Source organism: Salvia splendens, chromosome 1 (assembly GCF_004379255.2).
Source record: "Salvia splendens isolate huo1 chromosome 1, SspV2, whole genome shotgun sequence".
NCBI lineage: Eukaryota > Viridiplantae > Streptophyta > Magnoliopsida > Lamiales > Lamiaceae > Salvia > Salvia splendens.
The window spans coordinates 9,929,754-9,955,735 of NC_056032.1; the positions used below are offsets into that span (position 1 = coordinate 9,929,754).

Here is a 25,982-nt window from a genome sequence, read left to right on the forward strand (position 1 = left end):
TCTGTGGGCAGAAAGAAATGCATCCACTACTATGAAACAAATGTAATACTCCCTCCATCCCATTGAAGATGACTCACTTTCCTTTATGGATTGTCCCAACCAAGATGACCCTTATTAAAATTGGAAACACCTATTATCTCTACTTTATTCTCTTTCTCTTACTTTACTCTCTCCATCTAACAATAAAATTGTTGAAGTTGGCGATTGAATGAACGAACAAAGAACAAGAAGAGAATAACACACAAGGGGATTTTACGTGGTTCGGTTTTGTCAAACCTACGTCCACGGGAAACTATATGAGGATCTTTTATTCACAACTACAAGATGAAGAAAATTACAATGGGAAACATGAATGGAATGAAGAACAACACGCACGCTCTCAATCTAATCACAAGACTTGAACTCTAGTGTTTCACTTTTCCGTTCTCTCTTCTATTCTCCCTCTGTATCTTGATGATCTCTGTTTAATTGAAGTGAAAACCGTATCACACACTTTATATACCAGCTGCTCCTTATTAGTTATAACTAACTCAACATGCAACTCATATACTTGGTTGTGGCTGGTGTATATGCAACTCCGAGGCAACTGATCCGAGCCAGGTCCGAGTCAAATCTCAAGAACCACAAACCTAACAATCTCCACCTTGGTCATGTGAATCTTACCCCATACTTGGTCTCCAAACAAAACTCCACCTTATTGTGTAACCACATTCACCAACCTTAAGCAATGCTCAAGCTTAGCGGCTGGTAGTGCCTTTGTCAATGCATCAGTTGGATTGTCTTCTGTGCCAATCTTTAATACTTCAACTTCCCCCTTTGCAATCTGGTCTCGGATGAAATGTAGCCGAATGTCTATGTGTTTACTCCGTTCATGGAAAACTTGGTGCCTAGCCAAACTAATAGCACATGTGCTGTCACAGAACACTCTGACCACCTTCTGCTCTACACCAAAATCTCCCAAGATTCCTCTCAGCCACATCCCTTCCTTCACTGCTTCCATGAGGGTAATATATTCTGCCTCTATGGTTGACAAAGCTACCACAGATTGTAGTGTGGATTTCCAACTAACTACAGTGCCATGAAGCTTGAAAATGTAACCCGTTTGTGACTTTCTGCTGTCAAGATTTGCAGCATAGTCCGAGTTACAGTAACCAACAAGAGGATCCTCAACTCCAAGCTCCTGCCTTTTAAACAAAATTCCCAAACCCTTGCTGCCCTTTATGTATCTCAACATCTATTTTAAGGAGACCAGTGTTCTCTACCAAACTCCTTCATATACTTGTTCGTGACACTCATTCCATGTGCCAAATCTGGCCTAGTGCAAATCATGGAGTACATCATGCTGCCTATGATATTTGCATAAGGGATCTTGAGCATCTCTGATTTTTCTTGATTTGTCTTAGGAATCTGCTGTGAGGATAACTTGAAATGCTGAGCCAGAGGCACTTTGACAAACTTAGAATCTTGCATTTGGAACCTTTTGAGCAGCTTGGTCAAGTAATCAGTCTGGTGTAGCCATATTTCACCTCTTTCTCTGCTCCTCCGAATGTCCATTCCTAAGATCCTCTTTGCATCCCCTAGATCTTTCATTTCAAACTCTCTTTTCAACTCTGACTTCACCGGGTGTACTTCATCCATGCTAGCTGCAGCTACGAGCATATCATCAATATACAATACAAGATAAGCCACTGCTTTCTCCCCATCATGCTTCACATAAACACAGTTATCGTATGCTGACTTGATGAAGCCTATACTGTTCAAATGTGCATCAAACTTAAGATACCACTGCCTGCTACTTTGCTTTAATCCATACAGACTTTTCTTCAAGAGGCAGACTTTATCTTCTTGACCAGGGACAATGAAGCATTTTGGCTATTCCATGTATATAGTTTCAACCAAATCTCTATCCAAAAATGCAGTTTTGACATCGAGTTGATGCAATTCCCAATCTCTTAGAGCAACAACAGACAACAATATTCTGATGGAAGAATGTTTTACAATCGGAGAAAAAACTTTAAAATCCACTCCTTCTTGTTGCAAATATCCCTTTGCAACAAGCCTTGCCTTGTTTCTGACCTTATCTCTATCAGAAACCTCTATTTTCTTCTTAAAAATCCACTTACAACCCACTGGCTTTTGTGAGCTAGGTCTGTCAGTGAGAATCCAGGTTCCATTTTTTATGAGGGACTCTATTTCTTCTTTCATGGCTTCAAGCCATTTACTTCCATCCATTTTCCTTCATAGCTTCCTCAAATGTAGCAGGCTAATCAAACTCTTTGCATTCTGCTACACTTAGTGCAAAATAGGCAATTCTATAATATGAAAACTTAGCTGGCAGGCCTATCTCTTGCAGCATTCGGAACTTCAGGAGCTCTAGGTAATCTAGGCTGAACACTTGTTGGAGGCACCACATTATCATCTGCATCTGTATCTATAGGTTCACTGCTATCCTTTTCTGCAGACTCCACCTCAACTACAGTATCCTTCTTTGTTTCAGTCAAGTATGGCATTGATGCCTCATCAAAAGTAACATCTTTGCTTACTATTAGTTTTCCACTTCTTGGTTCAGTGCACCAGAGTCTGTAGGCTTTTGATCCACTCTGATACCCCAAGAAAATACATCTGAGAGCTCTTAATTCCAACTTCCCTTGCTTAATATGTGCGTAAGCCCTACAACCAAAGGACTTGAGTCTACTGAAATCAGGCAAATGACCATACCTTCTTGCATCTGGTATATCAAAATTTACAGTAGATGAGGGGGACTTATTTATCAGTACAGCTGCTGCTGTTATAGCTTCACCCCAGAACCTCTTATCAATACCAGAAGTCAGCAGCATACACCCCATTCTCTCAACAATTGTTCTATTCATTCTTTCTGCAACACCGTTCTATTGGGGGTTCCTTGGTGCAGTTCTGTGCCTCTTAATTCCCTTGCTTTTGCAATACTCAGTGAACTCAAAAGACAAGTACTCCAAACCATTATCCGTTCTCAGACATTTCAGACCAGTCCCATTTTCTCTCTCCACCATTAGATGCCATTCTTTGAAGAATTTGATAGCATCTGACTTTTCTTTCAATACTTGAACCCATAATTTTCTTGAGAAGTCATCTATGATTGTCATGAAATACCTTCCCCCATTCATAGTGACTGGTTGAGATGGCCCCCAAATGTCACTGTGAGCATACTCAAGGACATATTCTGAGGTGTGTTTGCCCTTTGGGAAATGTAACTTTTTACTTTTCCCCATCATACATTGCTCACATTTGCTGAGATCCAAGCTTCTACTGAAGACTCCTTTCTTTCCTAGCTCTATCATTCCTTTGCTTCCCAAATGGCCTAATCTGATGTGCCATGTTACAATATCTGTTGTCTTTTCAGTAACATTTGCACTTCCGGTTACAATAACACCCTCAAGATAATAGAGAGTCTACCTTCTAATGGCAGTCATTACAGTTTCAAATCCTTTGTAGATGCACAACTTTCCACCTTCTGATTTGAAACCATAGCCCTTAGTTTCAAGAACTCCAAGGGAAACTAAATTCCTTTAATTTCTGGGATGAACCTGACAGAAGTGAGCAAAACAATAGAACCATCCGATAGCTTTATTCTGATATTTCCAATGCCTCTGATAGCACACACTTGATTGTTTCCCAGTTGCACAAAACTCTTGAAACCTCAAAATCTTCAAACCAATCTTTATGAGAGCTCACATGAAAACTGCAGCCTGAGTCTAATATCCAAGATTCACCTATAGCATTCTCCACAATATTCATAATCTGGTGGATTGCCTCTTCCTGGACCACATCAGTAGACCCTTGATCATTTCTTTCTGATGCTTGTTTCCTCTTCCATGAGAAGCATTTTTTCTTGATATGCCCAGGCTTCTTGCAGTAATGACAGCTGCGAGTTTCCTTCATATCCCCCTTTTCTTTATCATGGGAATTCTTGGAACCTCCTCCTTTTGGCTTGAACTTCTCCTTATATTTCTTAACATTCAGAACTTCTGCAGAAACATCAGATTGATTGTTACCCGTTCTCTGCAGATCTTTTGATTTTAAGGCCGATTGCACCTCTACTAGAGTGATAGCCTTCTCCCTTCCATACTACATAGCATCTTTTAATTGGTCGAACGATTTAGGAAGAGCATTCAACAACGCTATCACCTTATCCTCTTCTTCCATCTTAGCATCTACATTCTCAAGATCATCTACTATCTTGTTGAAATGATCCAACTGATCCCCAATCGGTTTATCATCACTGAATCTAAATGAATAAAGGCGTTGTTTGAGATATAACCTGTTTGCCAAAGACTTGGTCATGTACAGCTCTCCCAATTTCTTCCAAATTGATGCAGCAGAGTCTTCTCTCGCAACTTCTCTGAGAACTTTGTCATCGAGATTCAAGATGATCGCACTTTTAGCCTTCTTCAAGATTTCGAGCTTCTTCCTGCTCGGCTTCTCTTCAGTTTCTACCGGCTTCAGCGCTTCATCCAAACCTTGATGAGTGAGCAATGCATGCATCTTGATTTTTCATAGGCCGAAATCATTCCTTCCATTAAACTTCTCGGTATCGTAACTCGCCATCGCTTACCTCATTTCCCACGGGACGGCGCCAATTGTTGAAGTTGGCGATTGAAAGAACGAACAAAGAACGAGAAGAGAACAACACACAAGGGGATTTTACGTGGTTCGGTTTTGTCAAACCTGCGTCCACGGGAAACTATATGAGGATCTTTTATTCACAACTACAAGATGAAAAAAATTACAATGGGAAACATGAATGGAATGAAGAACAACACGCACGCTCTCAATCTAATCACAAGACTTGAACTCTAGTGTTTCACTCTTCCTTTCTCTCTTCTAGTCTCCCTCTGTATCTTGATGATCTCTTTTTAATTGAAGTGAAAATTGTATCACACACTTTATATACCAGCTGCTCCTTGTTAGTTATAACTAACTCAACATGCAGCTCTACTTGGTTGTGGCTGGTGTATATGCACCCACACTCCGAGGCAACTGATCCGAGCCAGGTCTGAGTCAAATCTCATGAACACAAACCTAATGAAAATAATGCTGCATAAAATTCCGTGCCGTCCAAGGAAAAGGGTCATCTTCTTTGGGACGGATGGAGTATTAGTTTTATAATAAAATTTGAGTAAAATAAGTCAGTTAAATGTGACTTTTATTTATTAGAAATAGTAAAAGTGAAATGTGATATTTATTGGACGAAAAAAAATGGAATATCTAATGATGTACTTTAGCAATTTATGGAAGTGATTGGATGAGATCGTTCCTATGATCTGTGCTCTCAGCAGAATCTAAAACAGTCACAATTATGAAATTCTATCATTACCACCAGCTGGATTGCTCAATCCTTCACTCCTTGTATTGAAATACAACATGACATAATAAGCATTTGTAAGTATTTGAAGTAACATGGAGTAGTAATTAAGTATGATAGCGACCCGATCACGAATATTTCCCGTCTCTGACATGAACTACATAAAATAAACAATTATCTAAAAATCATATATTGGTAATAAATAAATTAGTAAATGTACTACGATATATAAAGTACTACTATAATAAACAATTTCATCGTGTTTAAAGGATACGATGTGATAATATCAATCGGTGACACAAACACAATAAGTTTTGATGAGGTATTCATGATTTTAAATGAGTTTAAAATTTAAAATCATGAAATAGTTAGATGAAATTTCTAGGACTCTATTTAATATTGTGCTATTAGTAATAACTTGCAAACGATATGTATATATGGAATATAGATATTTGGAAAAGGTTGGCAGCCAAAAAATATTTGGTGGCGTAGGAATTTGCATGATGGCCACGTCGCCGTGTGTGCTCCGGCTCAGAATGATGGACCACGCCACACTTAAATTCTTCAATTTTGGATCTCATCTATAACTATAACAGTACAAAATTTAATTAATGGGACAAAAATTCTCCAATACATGCATGACTTTCACACCAGCCGAGTACTCTAAATATTCTGTGTCACTATCTATGATTCGAATTGCTATTATTATCAATTCCTTCATCAAGTAATCAAGTGCACTTCTATGATATTGTAAATTCATAACTAACCTCTTATTTGCTACAATTTGAACTACCACCAACTTTTAATTCAAACTTATACTCAGTGCTCAAGTATTTGATTTTAAAATATTACTAGCAAGTACTACTAATGTTCATCGCCATCAAATATGTCGTTACTCACCTAGATTCACTTTGGTTACCAAATCTTAGAAATCGACCCATGTAAAAATATTATCCATTAAAGCCCATCAAATTGTAGTACTGTAATTGAGAATAAAACACGTTTAAATAGTCTCTGGGCAATGCAGGATGCAAATTGGATAAGAATTTGCAGCACTTTGAAAGTTAGATTGCGATTTGAACCTGAAGCAGTAATTTGATTTGCATTTAATTTGATTAAAAATCATGATTTTCAGTTTGTATATTTTTAATGTTTGAGCTAAAAAGCCACCATGGAAATCAAAATGAAGACTATAATGATTTAAGAATAACAAACAACTGAACAAGTATCACCATTTCCAAACTGCTTTCATATAATAATTTTACCAAAAATATACATATGCATATATTTCATGAAAGTACATTTGGGGCATCAATTCCGGGCCTTGAACGGCCACCTTAATCACCTCATCGATAAACTGGCCATGAAATACTTCCAAGAAATTACTGTAGATATGCTTCAGCTCTTGTAATAATCAGGGACGAATCAAAGGAGTCGTCTGCTGAAGAAAACACCAATTGATATAGTTCAACTCTAGTGTGTAAGGAGTAAGGTGTTACCTAAATGCTTGTTTAGTATATTTTGAGATTTAGGTTACCTTATAGGTTTGTAGACCAGGAAGGATTCAAATCCTATTCAGTTTACATGTATGTAGAAATTCCTTTCTTTACTGGACGAAGTAGGCACGGACAGCCTCTACTGCTGGAGCACAGCACATCGGACACTTCCCGTGAGACTGGACAAGATTTTCTGCACAATTTGTACAGGTGCACATGTGCCCACACCTGTACGAATATTTCACACCATCAAGATTACGATAGCTAATGTTTTTTTAAAAAAATTCTGTTCCAAGGAGTTGTAGGTTTCAATCAACGGTGATCACAAGAACGACGTGTTACGAATTTATTTGGAATTATGTTAACTGTTGAATATAGAATATTGGATAAGATGCAAATCAGGTTGTATTTTTATAATATATTTCTACACAACTGAGTGTAAGCAGGTTCATCTTGCATACCTGTAGAGCAAGGAATCAATTTTACTGTGCTGACATATGCAGCAAATTCCTCTCTTGACGTGATCCAGTTGAGATTCATCATGAACCCTGTTATCCTTGGGTGCATCTGCATCACATAGTATTGTTTAAAGGTTAAGTAACCAGACATGGGAGTGCTACATTGCAGGAACTAGGAAAAAAAGAGAAAGGGATAAAAACACGAGATCATTTGATGTGAAGGGTACATCATAGCTGGGGTTACAAACTAACCTTCTGAAGAGATTGGCTGATTTAAAGCTGCAGAAACCTCTTGATGCAATGACCGCTGCAACTCTATTTGCATATCCATGCAAGCTTCAAGCATACCTTTCATATTGTTCATCCTTTGCAGAAGCCTAGTCATGTCAATCCGTAATATATTGATGACCTCCCACTCCTGACAATCATGTACAGAAAGGGAGGTCAGTGGAAGGCATAAAAGTATATGATTTGACAAACAGAAGGAACATTGGGGTTGTCGGATAGGAATATTTTATGGCAAGTCAGAATCAAATCCAACAAAGTACCAAATAAAAAGTTGATCTGCCTAACAATAATAGAGAAGTTGATGAATCAATAACCTAACAATTTAATATTTCAATTTTTTTATTATGAAGTGATCTTCTACCAATAACATTTCATTTCTATCATCGTGGTCTAAAGTCCGTTGTCTTGAAAATCTCTTCATAAACATATAAAATGCCTTCAAGAAATACTTTTGCATGAGCAAATAAAAAATGCAATAACTGAATAATGCAATTATGGGAACTAATTAAGTAATGATCTTTGCTTACTGTTCCAAACTGCTGATTTAAGTGATGGCGTGCACAATCTGTAACTTGCAAATCCTCATTCCACAGTTGTTGTGATGCCTCAAAAAGTGTTGAAGACTGCATAAATGAGTTTCTCTCGGATGGAGCCAGAGATTGCTCACTATCTACCTGTTCAGGGTCTTGCTCAATGTGAGGAGGAAAGGCTACATTGTCCGGTTCCCAATCAACAGAAACATGACCACGCCTTTCCATGTGAGACTGTAACACGTGATTTAGACTCTCACGGAAACTGCTATGAAGAAGGCTAGATACACATCTCCTGAAGCAAAAAAACAAGTCCAAACACCTTCATTGATTGTGGGATATCATTTTGATAAAATAGTGTGATTAGATAGCGTACCGTCTGAAAAGCTCTCTTAGTTCCATAGTGTTATCTTTATCACCATCTGGGAAATACGCAGTTGCAACTTCTTCTCTAACAGATTCTCCAGCCTCACTAGAAGGCATGTCTCGCCAACTGTCAAGAGTCTCTTGGCAATCATGGCTCAGCCAGTCATGAGATTCTTGCATCTGATCTTGCTCTTCAACATTGTTACCAGATGGTCCGGGAAATGATTGACTAGAGGCTCTTGCTTGCCAACTTCTGTCACTGTCTTGTCTGCTACCATCGGCCCATTCAGTAAATGCAATAGTATTTACATTTTGCGCCATACTTTCATTAAATGCAGTTACCGACCCTTGATATTCTTCAGGTGAGGCATCATATGAATTGAATTCGTCATTTGTGTTTCCTTCCAAACCATTAGTATTATCATCTACTTCATGAACATAAGTTTCACCACTTGTGGATTCATAAGAGGATCCACTGCAATCTATGTCTGCAGATTCTAGTAAAGATTCATTGCTAATTGTGAGATTCATATCTTCATCTTCAGCATGACTACATGCTCCATGCTGTCTTGCTTCAGTCACCAAAACTGACTCCTCTATACCACTAGCACTTTCAGCACAAACTGACACATCTTCTGGGCTTCTTTCATCAACCAAAACAGGTTCCTCTGCTTCATCAATTACTTCAAGATCTTGCGTATTGCAGTTCCCACCTACCGTGGAACCTTCCAAGTCTGCAGCTATATGATTTCCAGTAACTGTCCCTTCAGTGCAAGTACACTTTCCTTCACCCTTTTCCCCATCATTATAACAAGAATTGGACCCAGCACTGTTCATTGAAGCAGAACCTGCATTGTCCAACCTGGAGAGGAACCCTTCCCTATACAAATAATTAGTATGCTTTAAGAATGAGATCGGTAATGAAGTAAGCAAAGATACACTTAAAGCTACTATCAAGATATCGAGTTCAACTTAATTTAGCATACACTATAAAACTGATTTTTACATATTAGACAATATAGAAGTTTTATAAGTTCCCAGCCACAAAACTGCAGTTATCAATTTGAGATCTCAGTATCTTAAATGGATTGATTAAAATTACCTAAGGTCTGATACCATCTGTCTTTGTCTAAGAAAACCCAGTTCAGTGGCAGACACTGAATATGGTTTTGCATCCACCGCAGACCTTCCATTTCTTAGGAACCTACCTCTTAGAAGCGCCTGCAAAGTGGTTCAAAAATTAGTAATAGCACATTAGATTCTATACTACTAATCAGATATGGAAAAGCTTTGCATGTTCAAAAATTAACAACCTAAAGCGATCTAGAATACTTACAGGCTACATGATCTATCTTGCTCAATGTAAAATGTAAATTAATTATTATTGTTTCTAAAGAGAGGTTCAGTTGAAATGTGGCATCCAAACATTAAAAAATCCCTAGTGAAGCTGGGAGTAGGCAAACAACTATTTTTTGCAGCATTAATAACCCGTTGCAACACAAAAATTTGAGGTATCCCCAAATAGCTAGATCATTGAGCAGGCAAAGCATCCACTAAGTAGGAAAATATGTACAACTTAAACATACTATATCAATATTATCACCTGAATGCGATTATGGTAAGCAAAATCAGACACGGGTTTCTGCTCTGACAGGCATAGAAGTTCTCTATTTCTCTCACTTTGAGCCTTTACGAGAAGGTCAAGAAGAGTCTGTCTCCCACATAACCTACGAAGGGGCTTTCGTGCACAAAACTCTGTATGGTTAATCACCAATCTATCACCCACCTGCACAGTTTGAGATGCAACTTCACAACCTCCCTCTCCAGACGATGCACAGCCACTTCTCTGCTGGGAAGTATTTAGTGCTCGTTCCCTAAGAATCCTTACCCTTTCAGATTCAGTATCTCCAACACATTTCCGTGCACGATTGTTACGATTAAATCCATAAGATGGATGACGCTTAGGAGAACTATTCAACCACTCTCGAAAAATTTGCCTCACCCTTTCCCGTTCAATCTCTCCAAAGTCACTAGATTGCTCTGATATTACACTATTATTATCCTCATGTTCAGTCTCTGAACCACCACTAAATTCTTGGTTTTCAGACTCGTAAGAAACTTGAGACATAGCATCAACATTCTCGCTCCTGTTTCCTACAGATGTGACTGTGCTTCTGCACTCAGAATCGGAACCGTTTCTCTGTTGCCTAGACCTGTACGATTGATTCAACGAATGTTCGCCCTCAATCTCCCGCCACATCTGAAAAAGAGTGGATGCCGTTGTGCTACGCCTACAATGGTCATCATCCCACCAGCCAGCGTCTGTTTTAAGTGACTCACCAGACCGAGCAAAATCCGGGACATTGTGTAAACCAGAAACGGCCATTTCTAAACCTGTTATCACCGTCAAATGTAACTCACAGGTTTGATAGAGGTGGTCTCATACCTCAAATTGACCACACAACTGAACAGAATTATCAATAAACTAGTCTCTGCTACTATATTAGCACAAAACCAGTTCTAATAATCACAGCCAAAATTCAGCTATTCCACCAACAATCTAACAATCAAACTACCTGCAAATGATCTGCGGAAAGAGGAATATATCATTATTCACATTCAAATAAAAATAGCAAACTCATACTAAAAATGTAACATTGAATCCACCCTAATATTATTAAAAATCAACATATTGAATTTAAAATAAACGAAAATAAAAAGTTGGTAACTGGCAGATCCATCTTCTCCTAACAAATAGAACCCCACACCCAACAACACCAATTGGTAAATCCTTCAACAAACCCAAAACATATGGTGTTGAGGAAAAACTAACACTGATTTTAACCAAATTCCTTAACAAGAAGTTGGCAAATACTAAAACTCCACGGAACAAAGGTACGACAGCGGCAGACACAAACAAGTTCTTCACATAACAAAAAGATCGAAACATACATCACCTGATACTATAATCCAGCACCTTTGAGCTACAAAACCAGTTCTTGACAACAAATGTAACAGAATGGCGGAGAGGAATGATCAATTGCACAAAATAATATACTTTGGTGAGGCAGAAAGAGAGGGAATTTATGAGAATAAATAGCAACAGCGAAAAATTAGGGGGTGATGGGACACGGCCGCGGCGCCATTTAATTAATTTATTAACATTTCGTTTCGAAAAATTTTCCGCGACTCTAACGTCTATTTTCCGCTTGACCGCCGCGTGTGCTAAATCACGTAATTAGCCTTTTGAGGACATTGGTTTAACGGTAAACATAGGAGTATTATGGTAAACCATGTCTTTTATATACCCTTATTTATTTTTATTTTTGGTATCAACAGAAATTGGTGTTAAATTGCGATTTAAATTCCTATATCACCCCAGAAATAAATAAATTACCAAATATTGGGGTTGGGACACTTGGGTTGTTTGTGCTTTGTTGTTGTCATTTAGTGTATCATTGAATCGACAGCAATTTGTGTTGAATTGCGATTTAAATTCCTACAGCACCAAAATTAAATAAATTACCAAAATATTGGGGTTGGGACACTTGGGTTGTTTGTGTTTTGTTGTTGTCATTTAGTATATCTTTGAATTGACAGCAATTGGTGTTAAATTGAGATTTAGATTCCCACATCACCAAAATCAAATAAATTACCAAAATATTGGAGTTGTCATGTAGCATATCATTGATTCATTGATACTAATGAAATTTCAGTTGTAAAGTACGTATCTAATATGGTTTGTAAGGAGAGATACTCAATTCGCAAATCTTTTAGAACTTGAGTTAAATTTGCCTACCTTTCAAAATATGAGAGTGTAGCATTCAAATTTTTCAGGACAAGAGAATTTTAAATTTTTATCTACTTTGTCTTCTTTTTTCTTATTATTTCTATCACGGTATTTACAAATTGACCAAGTTATCCTCTAATATATTCACCACAATTTTGATATTTTTCACTCTAATTCTATTTTCACTCAATTCTACTTTCGGAATTTGCATGCCACGATCTCATATTCCGAAAGATCAGTGAATTTAATCTCAAATTTCAAAAGGCCTGCAATTGAGTCCTTTTTTTTCTGAAATCTATCGAGTACGAGAGATAGAGACAAAAAATGGGCAAAGTATGAGAGAGATGAAAAAAATAGATAAAGTATGAAGGAGAAATTTTCTATTTTGAAAATGAGACTATTTTTTATGGATATCCAAAAATAACAAAATGAGACTATATTTTGTAGACGGATAGAATACTATATATTTTATATTTCATTTAAAATAAATATACTTTTGTATCATAGTATTATTATTATTATTATTATTATTATTATTATTATATAACTATATTTTGTTTTGTAGTACTAGTATATTAAGAACATTGAATTGAAATCATGCATTTAACGCTCAAAGCTCGTCAAATCCAATATCAGGCACTCACAAATTGAAAAAACACTTACAAATTGATATTTAAAAAAAGTAGAAAAAAAGAATAAAACACAACAAATGAATTAATCTCAATTATCCATATCCGTGCGACAGACCACCCTCTGAAAACCCCTGTGGAAATCAAAGGGCACCATCACCGATTCACAATCCACCTTGAGCGTCCGATGTATCTTAAACACCCCAACCTTGAGCCTAATCTTGGCCCGAACCTTGACGTTCAAGTTCACCTCCCCCGCGGCCCGCTCCATCCTCAAATCCCGGGCCGTGGCCCCGTACACCGTCGCGTTCTTCGCCACCAGCGCCAAGTCCACGAACGTTACGTTCCTCTTTGGCTGGTAGAACGGGTGCACGTTGTTCACAGACAGCTTCTGATCCTCGTACCACACCGTCACCTCGATCCGGTCGTAGTAGAGCGACACGTGGCGATTGGGGTTGTTGGCCCTGAGCACGAAGTCCATGTCCGAGTTGAGCTTGTCGTTGGTCAGGTTGAACCCCTTCACCGACCCGTGCTCGATCGAGTAATGGAGCTTCTTCGGCTGCACCGACGCCCATATGATCAGGACTGCCAGCCCCGTCATGGCGATCAGGGCGATTACCACCAGCACCACGCATTGGAGCACGGGGCGCCGTGGCGCCGCCTGCCCCGGCGGTACTGCGGTTTGGGGCATGCTTGAGCGGATTTATTTAATTAGGGTTTGTTGAGATTGATTGGGATTGTGTTGTTTTGGGGGCTGTTTATATAGATTTGAACAGAAATATATTCCTTCGTTGTTGTGATGCATTGTTTATATTTCTTTCACTTTCTTGTTTTGTTTATGGGGTTTCTTGGATGAAACTCAAGAAATATACTACGAGTAAGAAATTGGGGGTGTAATAAAATTAAAGGTGATAGATGATGATGAATATTGTTATCTTGTAGAGTTTGAACTTTAAAGAGGTTGGAATTGCTTCATGATCAAGGTATTCTTAAACCATCTTTATAGCTCTCCTCTTAAATGTTCATGGATTGTTTTTTCTGTTTGTTTGGTTTTCTCATTCAATTCAAGTTTGTATCATTATTTGAATAGTTAGCAGTATGTTTTACTAACTTATTACGCTTATGGCCCGGAATCTAATGCAAAAAACTTATGTTAAAAAGTAAGCATATAACGAAAATAAGCTTACGATTAATTCAATGAATATAAATGTAAATTAATGCATAACAAAATTATGTCTAATGTAGTGTAAACTATAGATTGTTGTGATGCAAATTAAATGATTCTGAATAAAATAAAATAAAATGATATTAATTAAAGAAATGATATAAGTTTACTACTTAGTGGCGACAAAATAGGATTTAAAAATACAAAAATGTCATTCATGTTTGTAGCTTTCGCAAATGAAGGAGAAAAACCGAATGCACAACGATCATATGTGTGATGCACATATATTACGGATTGTTATGATCCAAATATTATTGTGAGCAAAAAAGATAGTAGTAACATTGATAGTAGTTATTAACAAATAAAATAATGTTATATTACATTCATCCCGCATTAACTGTCACATTTACTTTCCTACACTCGTTTTGTAAAATGATAATAAATAGTTAAAGTCAAGAAATAGTAAAATAAAAAGAGAGAATAAGGTAGAAAAGAGTCTTTTTTACATTATTCTCTCTCTTACTTTACTATTTCTCCATGTTAACTATTTTTTATTATTTTTACAAAACTAGTGCAGAAAAGTAAATGTGACAGTTAATGCGGGTCGGAAGTAGTAGCTACTAAAAATTAGGCAAACTCGATATTTAATTTACTATGTGACTATATAATTCATGACGAAAAATAGGATTTACTAATAGCTGAAAATATCATGCATGCATAAAGCTTTCGCAATTATAAAAAATAAATTAATGCAAAACTAACTTATGTGTAATGTATAGTAGTATTAAAGATTCTTATCACGAACAAAATAAGATAATGTTATAGTAATATTAATTAAGGAAATAATATCATGCATATACAAAAATTATGGAACAAAAATATGATAAAGGAAATGGATATTGAAATTAGGGTTGGAACGGTACGGTATACCGCGCCGAAATGGCCATACCGTACCGTACCGTACCGTGCGGTATGACCAAAAACCCTACCTTTACCGTACCGCTTTTGTCGGTATACCGCAATTGCGGTATACCGAAAAGTCGGTATACCAAAATTTAGATATCGTTACCGTACCGCTTTTGTCGGTATACCGTACCGTGATTTCGGTATACCGCAATATGCGGTATATCGCGGTATACCGTGATTTCCGGTATATACCGTATTTGCGGTATACCGTGTTATTCGCGGTATATACCGTAAATTTGCGGTATATACCGCAATTGCGGTATGATGCGGTATAACGCGGTATACCGCAATATATACAAAATGCATACCTTACCGTACCTAAAACTGTAGGTACGGTATGATACCATACCGAAAAGTACGGTATATCGAAAATTCGGTATTTTTGATATTTTTTCAATACGGGAAGTGCTGTATTTCAGTATATTTTCCCAGCCCTAATCGAAACTCAGGGAAAATATACTTACCTTGTAAGAAAATCTGTTAGTGGCTTGTAAACACTGCAAGTTCTTTTACAATTATACCCTTACTGTAAAAATTACATGATTCAAAACATTATCTCATTTTGCCGCATTGCATATATTATAACATCTTCAACTATATACATTAAATTTAAATCTATTTTAATATAAATCAGTAAATAATGATTTTTACTCTAACTATTTACGCTAATATCAAACTTAACTCAAAATTAAAAGATTATTTTTTATATTACTTTTTTACTCGCAAAATTTGAAAAAGTGATTTGAGTTTGTCTTAGTGTAAACCTAAATATAAATATATTTTAATCAAAAACCAAAAACACTATTGATTTTAGAATACTATTGAAACTAATTACTTATTCTATTTTGAGTTTTAATGTATTATTGGAGATGATTTAGATCGCTATATCTAATGAGCGAAATTGAATATAATGAAAAAAACATATATAATTCGTAGTACTTGCTACTTTTGCGATGTAAACCGATATGCCAATTACAATGTAAAAACATTATTAATTTCCAACAGATGTTATATCAGTGCTATGAAATATCAATATCGACTATTTAACTATATTTTTCATAAAGTATATGGACATGATATAAACGTATTTAAATAGAAAATAGTCAAATGAACTCAAAATTAGTTGATTAGTTTAATCCATTCCATCCCTTGAAGTAAACACCCATTCATTATATTTATCATCAATAGTATCCATGTGTTTAAAATACTAGGATTGAGTAATCATGATAATTGTAATTTTTTCTTAAACTTCTTGTGGATTAACGTATGATTATAAGGAAAGTCCGTCTCAATCTAGCTACTACCATAATATAATTAATAAGTAGTACTTAATTCATTAAGCTAATAAAAGGGTCGTATATATTAGAATAAATAATTCATTATGATAGGCTAAATTTTGCACTTCCAATATGGTAACTTTATTAGTAGATTCCTAAAATGGAGTATCTGAATAAGAAGAAAAAAAGCAAATTTAGAACACAACTATAATACCTACCCATGTAAGTGTGTGTAAGTGTAACCCATCAGTGTCGAATCAAAATTTTGATCGAAAATGAGAAGTTAGACGCCGTTGTTAGATTTTACAGTATGCTTTAATCTTTATTATCTTATTTATAATTTCTTAGATTTTTTACATCCAAATTTCCAAAACTAACACTACTCCAATAATAAAATTAAATGGGAATTGAGTAATAAGAATGCAAATCGCTGCAGAAAGGCAGAAACCCTTCCCCCTTTGGCCGCTCACATCCCCACCGCGTCGCCGCCACTGTCTCCGGACCTTTTCCTTTCTTCACTGCGACAGTCCTACCCAGATCTCATCGTTCCTCCCCCACTAATTATTTGAAGTAATTTATCAATTTTCAGGTAGGTCTATCTGTTTCAATCTCGATCTGAATACAAATTAGTATACTCCATTTTGTAAGAGTTAACTTCCAAGGATAGAGCCCCAAATCAAATAAATCAACAGAAAAAATTCTAATTGATTCCAAACTTGTTTGAATTGCAATCAGTTACGTTCATTGCTAGAAAGAGTTCTAAGACACGTCCGAAAAATTCGAGATGCTTCCTACTACACTGGTTTCAATTCATAAGGGTGTCTATAGTAATCTGTTATAGAATTTGCTCTGCAGGTACTTGTTTATCAATTGTTGCTGTAAGCATGTAGTATGAAGTATCTTATGTTGATAGTCTACTATTCTCAATGTGGCTATCGTTCTGTAAGCCTAAGAACCTCTAACCTAAACTCTCTGAGTACTCGTCCAGGATTAGAGCACAACAAAATAAGTAAATGGGATTTTTTTAGGCTGCCCTCTTAACCTACACCCAAGCTGCGTTAAGCTAGGTTAGGTTGAGGCTGTAGTTACCTGTTAAAATGGCAAGCTAGCTTGCCCCAGTCAGATAGTTCGTTATGGCGGTCAGCAGGCTGGCCTGCCCCACTAGGTCAATTTGAGAACCCTACTCAATGCTGCAAATTGTGGAAATTTCTGTTCAATTCAATCATTATCTGCAAGTTCTGCTTTGTGCCTTCCGCTTAACAATTTATATTCCCGAATATCTGCTAAGATAATTATTTAGATGGTGTTACTGCTAACAAGTGAAACAGAGCCCCTTGGCCTCAAGGTCCAACTATTCAGCATGTACTAACTGGTAGGTATCTGGGAATGTTGACTGCAAACCAGAGGATATCACTGAAATCTGTTATAGCAAAGAACTAGGTTTTGAATTTCTGACACCTTTCTCTAAATTTCAATATTTCATGCATACTCATCACCTCAATTTTGCATTTTTAGAGATTCTAGTATTGTTATTTGTATCTGTGTGTTTAATATTTGGGTTTTGTTCTATTTATTACCTGTGTTCTGATTGTCTTCTTTTGAGTAGATCTTCATGCATTTTTAAATTTTCACTTTTCAGTAACTCTGGGAAGGTTATGTTGATCTTAGCAATATATCGATGTTGAAAATATGCTGGGTAGCTTGATTAGGATTCTGATGTCCTTATTATTTTATTACGGAGGTTAATAGGAGTTCTTAATATTAATCAATATCTTGGTGAAATGAGAACAATATATCCTTGTATCGTACCACATATATGGTATTCATCTTCATTCTGCGGCTTGTGCTGAAGAATGAGTTCTGAAAATGAAACCTAACACAATGAGAACCTTTGATGGACCTGAATGATTATGGTAGAGCCGTAGCATGCTCTAAAGTCTATAGCCACTGTGCTACAGTTACAGTTGAAGTACTAGGCTGGTCTTTTTACCTTATTACATATTTGATAGAAAGGAGTAATTATCATTGGAAAATTAGAAATTGTTTCACTTATGTACTAATACCATGTTGTAAGGTAGCATGAAATTTCTTTTGTGCAACTTGTTCATGTAATTTATGTTAAGACAGCACAGGCAAGGAAGTTATCATCTTGAATCTTTCTGGAGTATAGTCTATGCCTAGAATAGATTCAGTTTGAGGCCCCACATTTTTATTTTTCCTTACCCGGAACTCTTAGTAAAAGCAAGTTTTTTTGAGGACACTCTCAGCCAATCCTGTGATGGAAGAGTGAGATGTACCAACAAGTAAAAGTGATTATTTATTGCAACCTTTTAGTTCTTGTGTCTGTATTTGTTGATTTTTGTGGTTCATTAGTCATTACACAATGTCAACATACACAACTATGAGCACATAAATTTTCTTCTATTATGAAATACTATGAAGTTTACTAGGTGAACATGCTAGTTCAGAATCAAGAAAGTCTTGTGCTGTTCTCACATTATTTATATTTATGATTTATGATTCTGCCAGTCTTAGCTTGTTGGTAGGAAGTACCCTCAATTGACTATACTTTCTGTTACTTTTGCATTTCAATGTAGAAGAATATGGATATACCAGCGACATAGTGGTATCATCTATTCGTGCTGGGATGAAGAGGGAGTTTGCCTTCCTGATGAAGGCTCAGTCTGAAATGGGGGAGCTTCCAGCAGGCAGGAGAGTAACCAGGTCCCAGAGAGGCGGTAGGTCCAGCAGAAACTATGTGGTAAGTGGTAATAAGATTAATAAGAAAATGAAGGTGTATGCTTCTAAGAAATCGAAAAAGATTGAAGAAGAGAAACCAGAAACAGATGATGTAGTCAAGTTGGAGCCAACTAATGTTTTGGATAGTCAAGTTGTAGTTGACATTGAATCTGATATGGGCAACTGTTCAAGAAATTTAGATGCTGACTTAGTCAATGTAATTGGCGATGAAGCAGAAGAAAAAGTAGGTGCAATAAATTTAGATGTTGAGTCAGTTGCTGTAGTGGTCAATGGAGCAGACGAGAAAGTCGGCCCAAGAAATTTAGAGGCCGACTCAGTTGCTTTAGTGAGCGATGAGGCAGAACAGAAAGTGGGTGCAAGAAATTTAGAGGCTGACTCAGTTGCTGTGGTGAGCGATGAAGCAAGACAGAAAGTGGACGCAAGAAATTTAGTGGTTGGCTTAGTTGCTATAGTGGGCAATGAAGCAGATGAGAAAGTGGGCGCTGATTCAAGGAAATGCATTAGCCAGCCTTTGTGCACAGATTCACCTGTGGATCAGGTTGGAGGTTGTGATAGAGTTTCTATTCATGAAAATGATAGACAACTAAGCAGTGTCTCTGATTTGGGATGTGAGAGTACTGCAGAGCGTACAAGCTTGTCTTTGGCAAAGCCACCAAGGAGATTTACACGCTCAGCTTTGAAGATGCAGGATGGGGTGATAGAGTTAGGATTGGGGGCAGGATCTGTGGAGAGTATGACTACAAGTCCGTCAAAGCTTGAAATGAAAATGTCAAAAAAGATTGGGTTTAAAAGGGCTCCGATTAAATTAAAGGACCTTCTTGAGACAGGATTGCTCGAGGGTCTTCATGTCCGCTATATAAATGGATCAAAGGTAGTCATATTTGACAATTAGATTTTTCCATGTAACTTTTTATACGGTTGATGACATCTTTTCTTTGAAATTTCCAGGGGAGGAGGAGGCCTGAATCTGAACTTCAGGGAGTTATTAAGGGGAGTGGGATATTATGTTCATGTGATGAATGTGAGGGGAAAAAGGTAAATTTTGTTGATCATTGACTTGTGTTGATCTGAATGATTCTTTTCACTAACTACTAGTTGTTGGTGTAGGTTGTTACTCCTAATCAATTTGAATTCCATGCACATAGTAGCAATAAGCGTCCACCAGAGTATATATATTTGGAGAATGGAAAAAGTCTTAGTGATGTGCTTAAAGCATGCAAGGCCAATCCTTCAGATCCGCTGGAAGGTGTCATCCATAATGCAATTGGCCGGTCAATTTATACAACCGCCTTCTGTCTCAATTGCAGAGGTGATGTCTGTGTTCATTATTTTTTGATATGTCATAAGTTGCTTATGTGCTTAAAAGGGATATTTAAAATGGTTTATTTTTTGATTTTTCTCTCCCTCTTTTCTTTTTCCTTCACCAGCTTTTTATGCTTTCAGGGTTGATTCCTGAAATTGGTGCTGGCCGAGCAATGCTTCTTTGTGACTCCTGTGTGCTACCAAAGGAGTCTGTCCCCAGTCAAGCTCAGATCAGTGATGTCACCCTCAGGTAGTTCCATATGTAGCTAGGTTGAGAACTAAACTGGAACAACATTTTGTTTGGCATTCTTTTTGTAGAATGAATGTTAGCATGGTATCCTTAACATGTTATGAGAACGCAAGGGCATCATGTAAATTTAGAGAATAATTTAGATTGTTAGGATACATTATCTACTTTTTCCATAGAACCTGGATATTGAACGCAGAATGCAAGGACGTGAAACAAAATAGCAGGTGATATAGGGAAAAAAACACTGCAGAAATTTGGTTTATCTCTATCGTGAAGATAATATTTTCTTAGATATAAAACATTGATAGTGTTTTGCTCAGATCGGTGCTGTATATGATGTTAACATACCCAAACACTTATCTTGTCTTGTGGCAAATAATGTAATTATGCTTAACTATAATCTGAATAGTTGATGGTGTGATAAAAAGACATGTAAGTTTAGGCTTCCAAGATGAGCATAGAATTGGTCTGCGCAAAATGTGTCATTGTAGGCAGATAGGCTTGAGTGTTAATTACTTCTCCTTTTAGCTCATGACGGTGGTATATCTTCACAATCAACATACCCTATTAGCTAGTTATTTTATCTTCTTGTCAGTGTTTATTGATATGGTCTTTTCTGATGATAATTTTAGGTCTCCTTTGGCTGGTTCACTAGCTACTGCCTCTTCTATTTGTCTGCCTGAAGTTCTAGATAGTGTTCAAGCTTCTCCACATAGCCAACCTCAAGCTAAGAGTCAGGGGAAGCTGACACGGAAGTAAGTTCCATTCGATTCTGTAGTACTACTATGCATATTCTTTGGATTCACAACTGCTGGCCATCTTCAAATTATGCATGTGTTTGGTATATAGCTATCTCTATTACAATGTTAATTCTAGTGTTTCCTCTCTGCAGGGATCTGAGGATGCATAAGTCTGTTTTAGCAGAAGATCTGCTCCCTGATGGCACTGCTTTGTCGTATGTTATGCATGGAAAGGTGAATGGGTACCACCATTAACACTCTTTGTAGACCCCTATTCTTTATACTCCCTCTGTCCCATAAAAATATGGTCATATGATATGGCACTGGAATTAAGACAAAATTGGTAAAGTAAGAAAGAGGAAGGGACCGTAGTTAAAGTAGTGTTAGTGGAGAGTGGAACCCACATTATTATTAGTGTTTTAATGGTGGTAAGTTGTAGATAACTTGATGTATAGGGGTAATAAATTGGAATAACTTCCCATAAATGGAAATGCCCATATTTTTATGAGACGGACGAAAATGGAAAGTGCACATATTTTTATGGGACGGAGGGACTATATTGTTTCCAGAATGTTCATGGACAGTAAGGCAGTTCTAGCTTTCTGGAAATGATCTAATGATTTTCTTTTGAAATGATTTTTTACATTCTCGTCAATTACTCCTCCTGAGCAGATAAAGCTCGAGGGTTACAAGAAAGATGGTTCAATCTTCTGCTTCTGTTGCAAGAAAGTGGTATGTTTCTCTTTCTCTTTTATTTGAGAGTTGAAACTCAGTTCCTGTTACCTCTAGTCACTCACCTTTAATGATGCTGCCTTGCTCTTTATGAAAAGGTGAGCCCCTCCCAGTTCGAGGCTCATGCTGGTTTTGCTTCACGTCGGAAGCCGTGAGTATTACTTTTCCTCTTGTTTCATAATTTTATGGGGAAACATTATTACTAATTGCACTTGGTCATCCGTAGCAGTCAACACTTCCTGATCTGTAGACTGAAGCTGTTGTATGAGCCATTTAATAACTCCCTCCATTTCAAGTTGATTGCGGTGTTTCTTTTTGGCACATGATTTAAGAAAGTAATATTTAGTGAGTTAAGTGGAGAAAAAAAAAGTAGGAGAGACAATAAAGTAGATAAGTGAAAGAGAGAATAAGTAAGATTAAAAGTGTTGAATTTTGGCAAAATGAATACAAATCGATTAACTTTGGACGGCAGGAGTATATCACATTTTTTGAAGCCTAGTAGTCATATCTGAAACAACAAAAGGACGAGTCGGGTGCCTGGGGGACAAGTAAACAATTTTAAAAACTTAATTTCTGGTAATTTTTGTTAACTTAAGGTTGCTTGGCTTGCAGGTACATGAGTATATACACTTCCAATGGAGTTTCTCTGCATCAGCTATCCCTTGAACTTTCCAGAAGTCGTAAATCATCTACTGAAGAAAATGATGATCTTTGTTCTATTTGTGAGGATGGAGGAGATCTGTTATGCTGTGAAAATTGCCCACGAGCTTTCCACATTGGTGAGGATATTTCAACAATTTAGACAACTGTATAGTATATTCTGCTCTGGTTAGTTTCACGTGATGACAGTGATTGTATAATATATTGAAACTGCAGTTCTTTGAAGTTCAGTCTATTATGATATGTTGATTTATCCTACTACATTAAAAACTAAAATACGCTAATCACGAGAGTCTTTGTATTTGTTCATCTTTTCTTCTCTATCTCATTTCCACCTGATTTTTAGATGATTGGTTTTTCTGCTGAAGTTAATGCCTAAATGATTATGTTCATAACTTGCTACCTGCTACTAAACCCGCAATCCTTCATTGTTCAATTCCTTCCTTCTGCTTCTTACATATCTATTTTGGTCTCTTGGTTTGCTGCAGAATGTGTTGATCTCTTGAATATTCCTCAGGGAATATGGTACTGCAACTACTGCCAGAATATGTTTGAAAAGGAAAAGTTTGCAGAGAATGATGCTAATGCAATCGCAGCTGGTAGAGTCCCTGGTGTAGATCCACTAGAGGACATCACCAGGAGGTGCATTCGTATTGTTGCAAATATTGAAAAATATATTGGGGGTGGATGTGTTATTTGCAGGTTGTTTATCTTTGGCATTTATATTTCTGCTTTCACTTTTCTTTTCCTGTACTGTTTATATTTGGCATCCACATCAAACCTTTGAGTGTTTTCTTAATGAGATAAATATGCCTGGAATCCCAAAAAAGTGAAATGCTTTTAAAAAGCTGGAAAACATGTTTATGTGTAGAATATTAATCTAGTGATCCCATGATTCATAACGACTATTATGGAATCCATTATATCCAAAGACCTCTATTTTGGTTATCTTCTCTCATTTTTCTGTTTTTCATATATGTGGTTATTGCAGAGTAGATGAGTTCAGCAAGTCAGGTTTTAATGACCACACAGTTATGATCTGTGATCAGGTATTAACCTTTGCTCTTATATATTGAGAAAGGTTTGGAATTGGAAGTCATGTCAAAATGGTTGCTGTTTTGATAATGGGAGCATGTTGAACTATGTTTATGGTTTTTGTAGTGTGAGAGAGAATATCATGTCAAATGTCTAAGGGAGCTAGAGATTGAGGATTTGAAGGTTTGCACAATGATTACCTTTCTTTCGGAGTTTCCAAAAATCCTAACACACCATGTGGCTTAATTAGGACTAAGGGTTGCAATCAAAACTGCAGGCACTTCCAGAAACTGAATGGTTCTGCAGCAAAGAGTGCAGCAGTATCCATTCTATACTTCACAAGATGATTGGTGATGGTGACCAAATGCTTCCAGAAGCTGTCCTTAATGTCCTGGAGAAGAAAGGCGATGGACAAGATTCAGAGGAGAATCCTAAGCTAGATGTGAGATGGAGGCTACTCAGAGGAAAAGTATCTTCAGAGGACACCAGGGTTTGGCTTTCTGGTGCTGTCACTATATTTCATGTGAGTACCTAAGTCATTTGCTATTGCTTCGATCTTTGTATTGTTTACAGTATTTATGTACCTCACGATTCTATATGTCATTCCCTGTTAATATGACCTCCATCTTTACTAATTTTATGACTTGATTTCTTAGAATTGTTGACAGCATGTGGTAGATTTTTCTTCCCTGCATATAATTGCTACTCCCTTTATTGACGTTACAATTTGACGATCCTGGAAATTGTTGGTTTTTCCTAAGTTAGAAATGCATGCATTCAATATTTTTTTCTATTTATTTGCCATGCCACCGTCCACATGATGATAGATGCTCGTATTAACAATATCCTTGGGTGTCTATAAATGCTGGGGGACAGGCCTAACTGCAATTTTATCACATGCGCTTATAAAAAATTGCTACATATGTTGTAAATTTGTAATGTTGCTTTCTTTTGGTGGCATTGTTCTGAGCCTTGTAAATTACCTGAGTGTTGTTGATCACTGTGACCAAAATTTCTTCAGGACCGATTTGATCCTATAGCTGATGCCAGCACCAGCCGTCTTGACCTTATTCCAACAATGGTTTATGGGTAAATGAGTCTCTCATACTTCTCACATGGCTTATTTATGCGACTTTTTATTGATTGGACATAGCTTCAATTATTGCTAATTATTTGCAGGAGGAAATTCAAAGACCAAGAATTTTATGGCATGTATTGTGCTATATTGACAGTCGGGTAAGAATATTATAACTTTCCATATGCTTTTTATCTCCTTAATTATATGTTTCCTTTTGAAATGAACCATCATTTCTACAGCTCTGCAGTAGTATCAGCCGCCATAGTGCGGGTTTTTGGGGAGGAAGTTGCAGAGCTTCCTTTAGTTGCAACAAGGAGTGATTGTCAAGGAAAGGTGGGTCATTTAATGGAATCGAACAATATCATCCTTTTGCTTTCTCAATCGTAAAATGATTTATAATTTCCATCTACAGGGATACTTTCAGGCGCTCTTTGCCTGTATTGAGCATCTTTTGTTGTCACTCAACATCAAGGATCTGGTGCTTCCTGCAGCAGATGAAGCAGAATCACTGTGGAAAACCAGATTTGGGTTTGAAAAACTTGACCAGGAAAAGGTTAGTTAATTACTTATCTTAATTATACTACTACACATCATTGCATATGTTCAAGCCCAACAACATTGAAGAAAGGCTTACTTTCTACATCGGGCGTCTCTTCTCTCTTGCCTCACAGTTAGATGAATACAAGAAGAGTTACCAGTTGATGATCTTCGAGGGAACTTCGATTCTGCACAAGTCGATGTCAAAGTCTTGAAGTATCAACTGGAGTGTATGTAGCAAGAATTTTGAAGAGATGGGTTTTCCCCAGCGTAGGCCATTAAAATTATTTGGATGGTTTTGTTCATCTTATAGAATGTGAAAATGCCAAAGTACATAGAGGTATACTTACACCTAGGTAGGCTGTAGCTCAATTGTTTATTTACAGGATTATGTGGTTGGAGTAGAATCATCTCCTGTGTAATTTCCATCTATTTTTGTTCTACTACAAGTCTTATTTTTTCTTCTAATTATAACCATTCTGCCTTAATTCCTTTTTTAGCAGGCTCCCAACACTTTTATGAAAGTTTATCAAACAGCATTTTATAAGAATATTCTTTTTTACAGCATCAATATCAATATAG

At 36.9% G+C, this 25,982-nt stretch overlaps 3 protein-coding genes across 9 annotated transcripts; 1 reads left to right on the forward strand and 2 right to left on the reverse strand.

Annotated features, from left to right (window-relative positions):
- Positions 1-6,559: 6,559 nt before the first annotated feature.
- On the reverse strand, positions 6,560-11,577 carry LOC121741580. Of its 5 annotated transcripts, none has more exons than XR_006037905.1 (9): positions 11,437-11,577; positions 10,083-11,066; positions 9,582-9,700; positions 8,490-9,359; positions 8,111-8,408; positions 7,548-7,713; positions 7,299-7,404; positions 6,879-7,065; positions 6,560-6,782 (listed from the first exon to the last, which is right to left on the reverse strand). XR_006037905.1 is itself a non-coding variant. In XM_042134429.1 (7 exons), the coding sequence occupies exons 1-7, from the start codon at positions 10,863-10,865 to the stop codon at positions 6,948-6,950; spliced, it is 2,460 nt and encodes an 819-aa protein (XP_041990363.1). In that variant the 5' UTR covers positions 10,866-11,530; the 3' UTR covers positions 6,560-6,947. The 5 variants fall into 5 exon arrangements, 1 of the variants encoding a protein (XP_041990363.1); XR_006037906.1 differs by having other exon boundaries at positions 11,432-11,530; XR_006037904.1 differs by having other exon boundaries at positions 6,560-6,779; positions 10,083-11,530.
- Positions 11,578-12,844: 1,267 nt separating this feature from the next.
- Positions 12,845-13,682, reverse strand: LOC121803256 (uncharacterized protein At1g08160-like). Its single transcript, XM_042202943.1, has one exon. The coding sequence runs from the start codon at positions 13,587-13,589 to the stop codon at positions 12,990-12,992; it is 600 nt and encodes a 199-aa protein (XP_042058877.1). The 5' UTR covers positions 13,590-13,682; the 3' UTR covers positions 12,845-12,989.
- A 3,022-nt stretch (positions 13,683-16,704) lies between these two features.
- LOC121741597 lies at positions 16,705-25,888 on the forward strand. Of its 3 annotated transcripts, none has more exons than XM_042134437.1 (19): positions 16,707-16,895; positions 18,904-19,937; positions 20,015-20,101; positions 20,174-20,375; positions 20,510-20,618; positions 21,251-21,373; positions 21,511-21,592; positions 22,031-22,090; positions 22,189-22,241; positions 22,703-22,869; positions 23,239-23,452; positions 23,742-23,799; positions 23,912-23,968; positions 24,063-24,308; positions 24,807-24,874; positions 24,965-25,021; positions 25,103-25,196; positions 25,276-25,416; positions 25,535-25,888. In XM_042134437.1, exons 2-19 carry the CDS (start codon positions 18,954-18,956, stop codon positions 25,613-25,615), a joined length of 2,883 nt encoding a protein of 960 aa, XP_041990371.1. In that variant the 5' UTR covers positions 16,707-16,895; positions 18,904-18,953; the 3' UTR covers positions 25,616-25,888. The 3 variants fall into 3 exon arrangements, with proteins under 3 accessions (XP_041990388.1, XP_041990371.1, XP_041990379.1); XM_042134445.1 differs by having other exon boundaries at positions 18,907-19,937; XM_042134454.1 differs by lacking the exon at positions 25,535-25,888 and having other exon boundaries at positions 16,705-16,895; positions 25,111-25,196.
- The last annotated feature ends 94 nt before the right edge of the window (positions 25,889-25,982 follow it).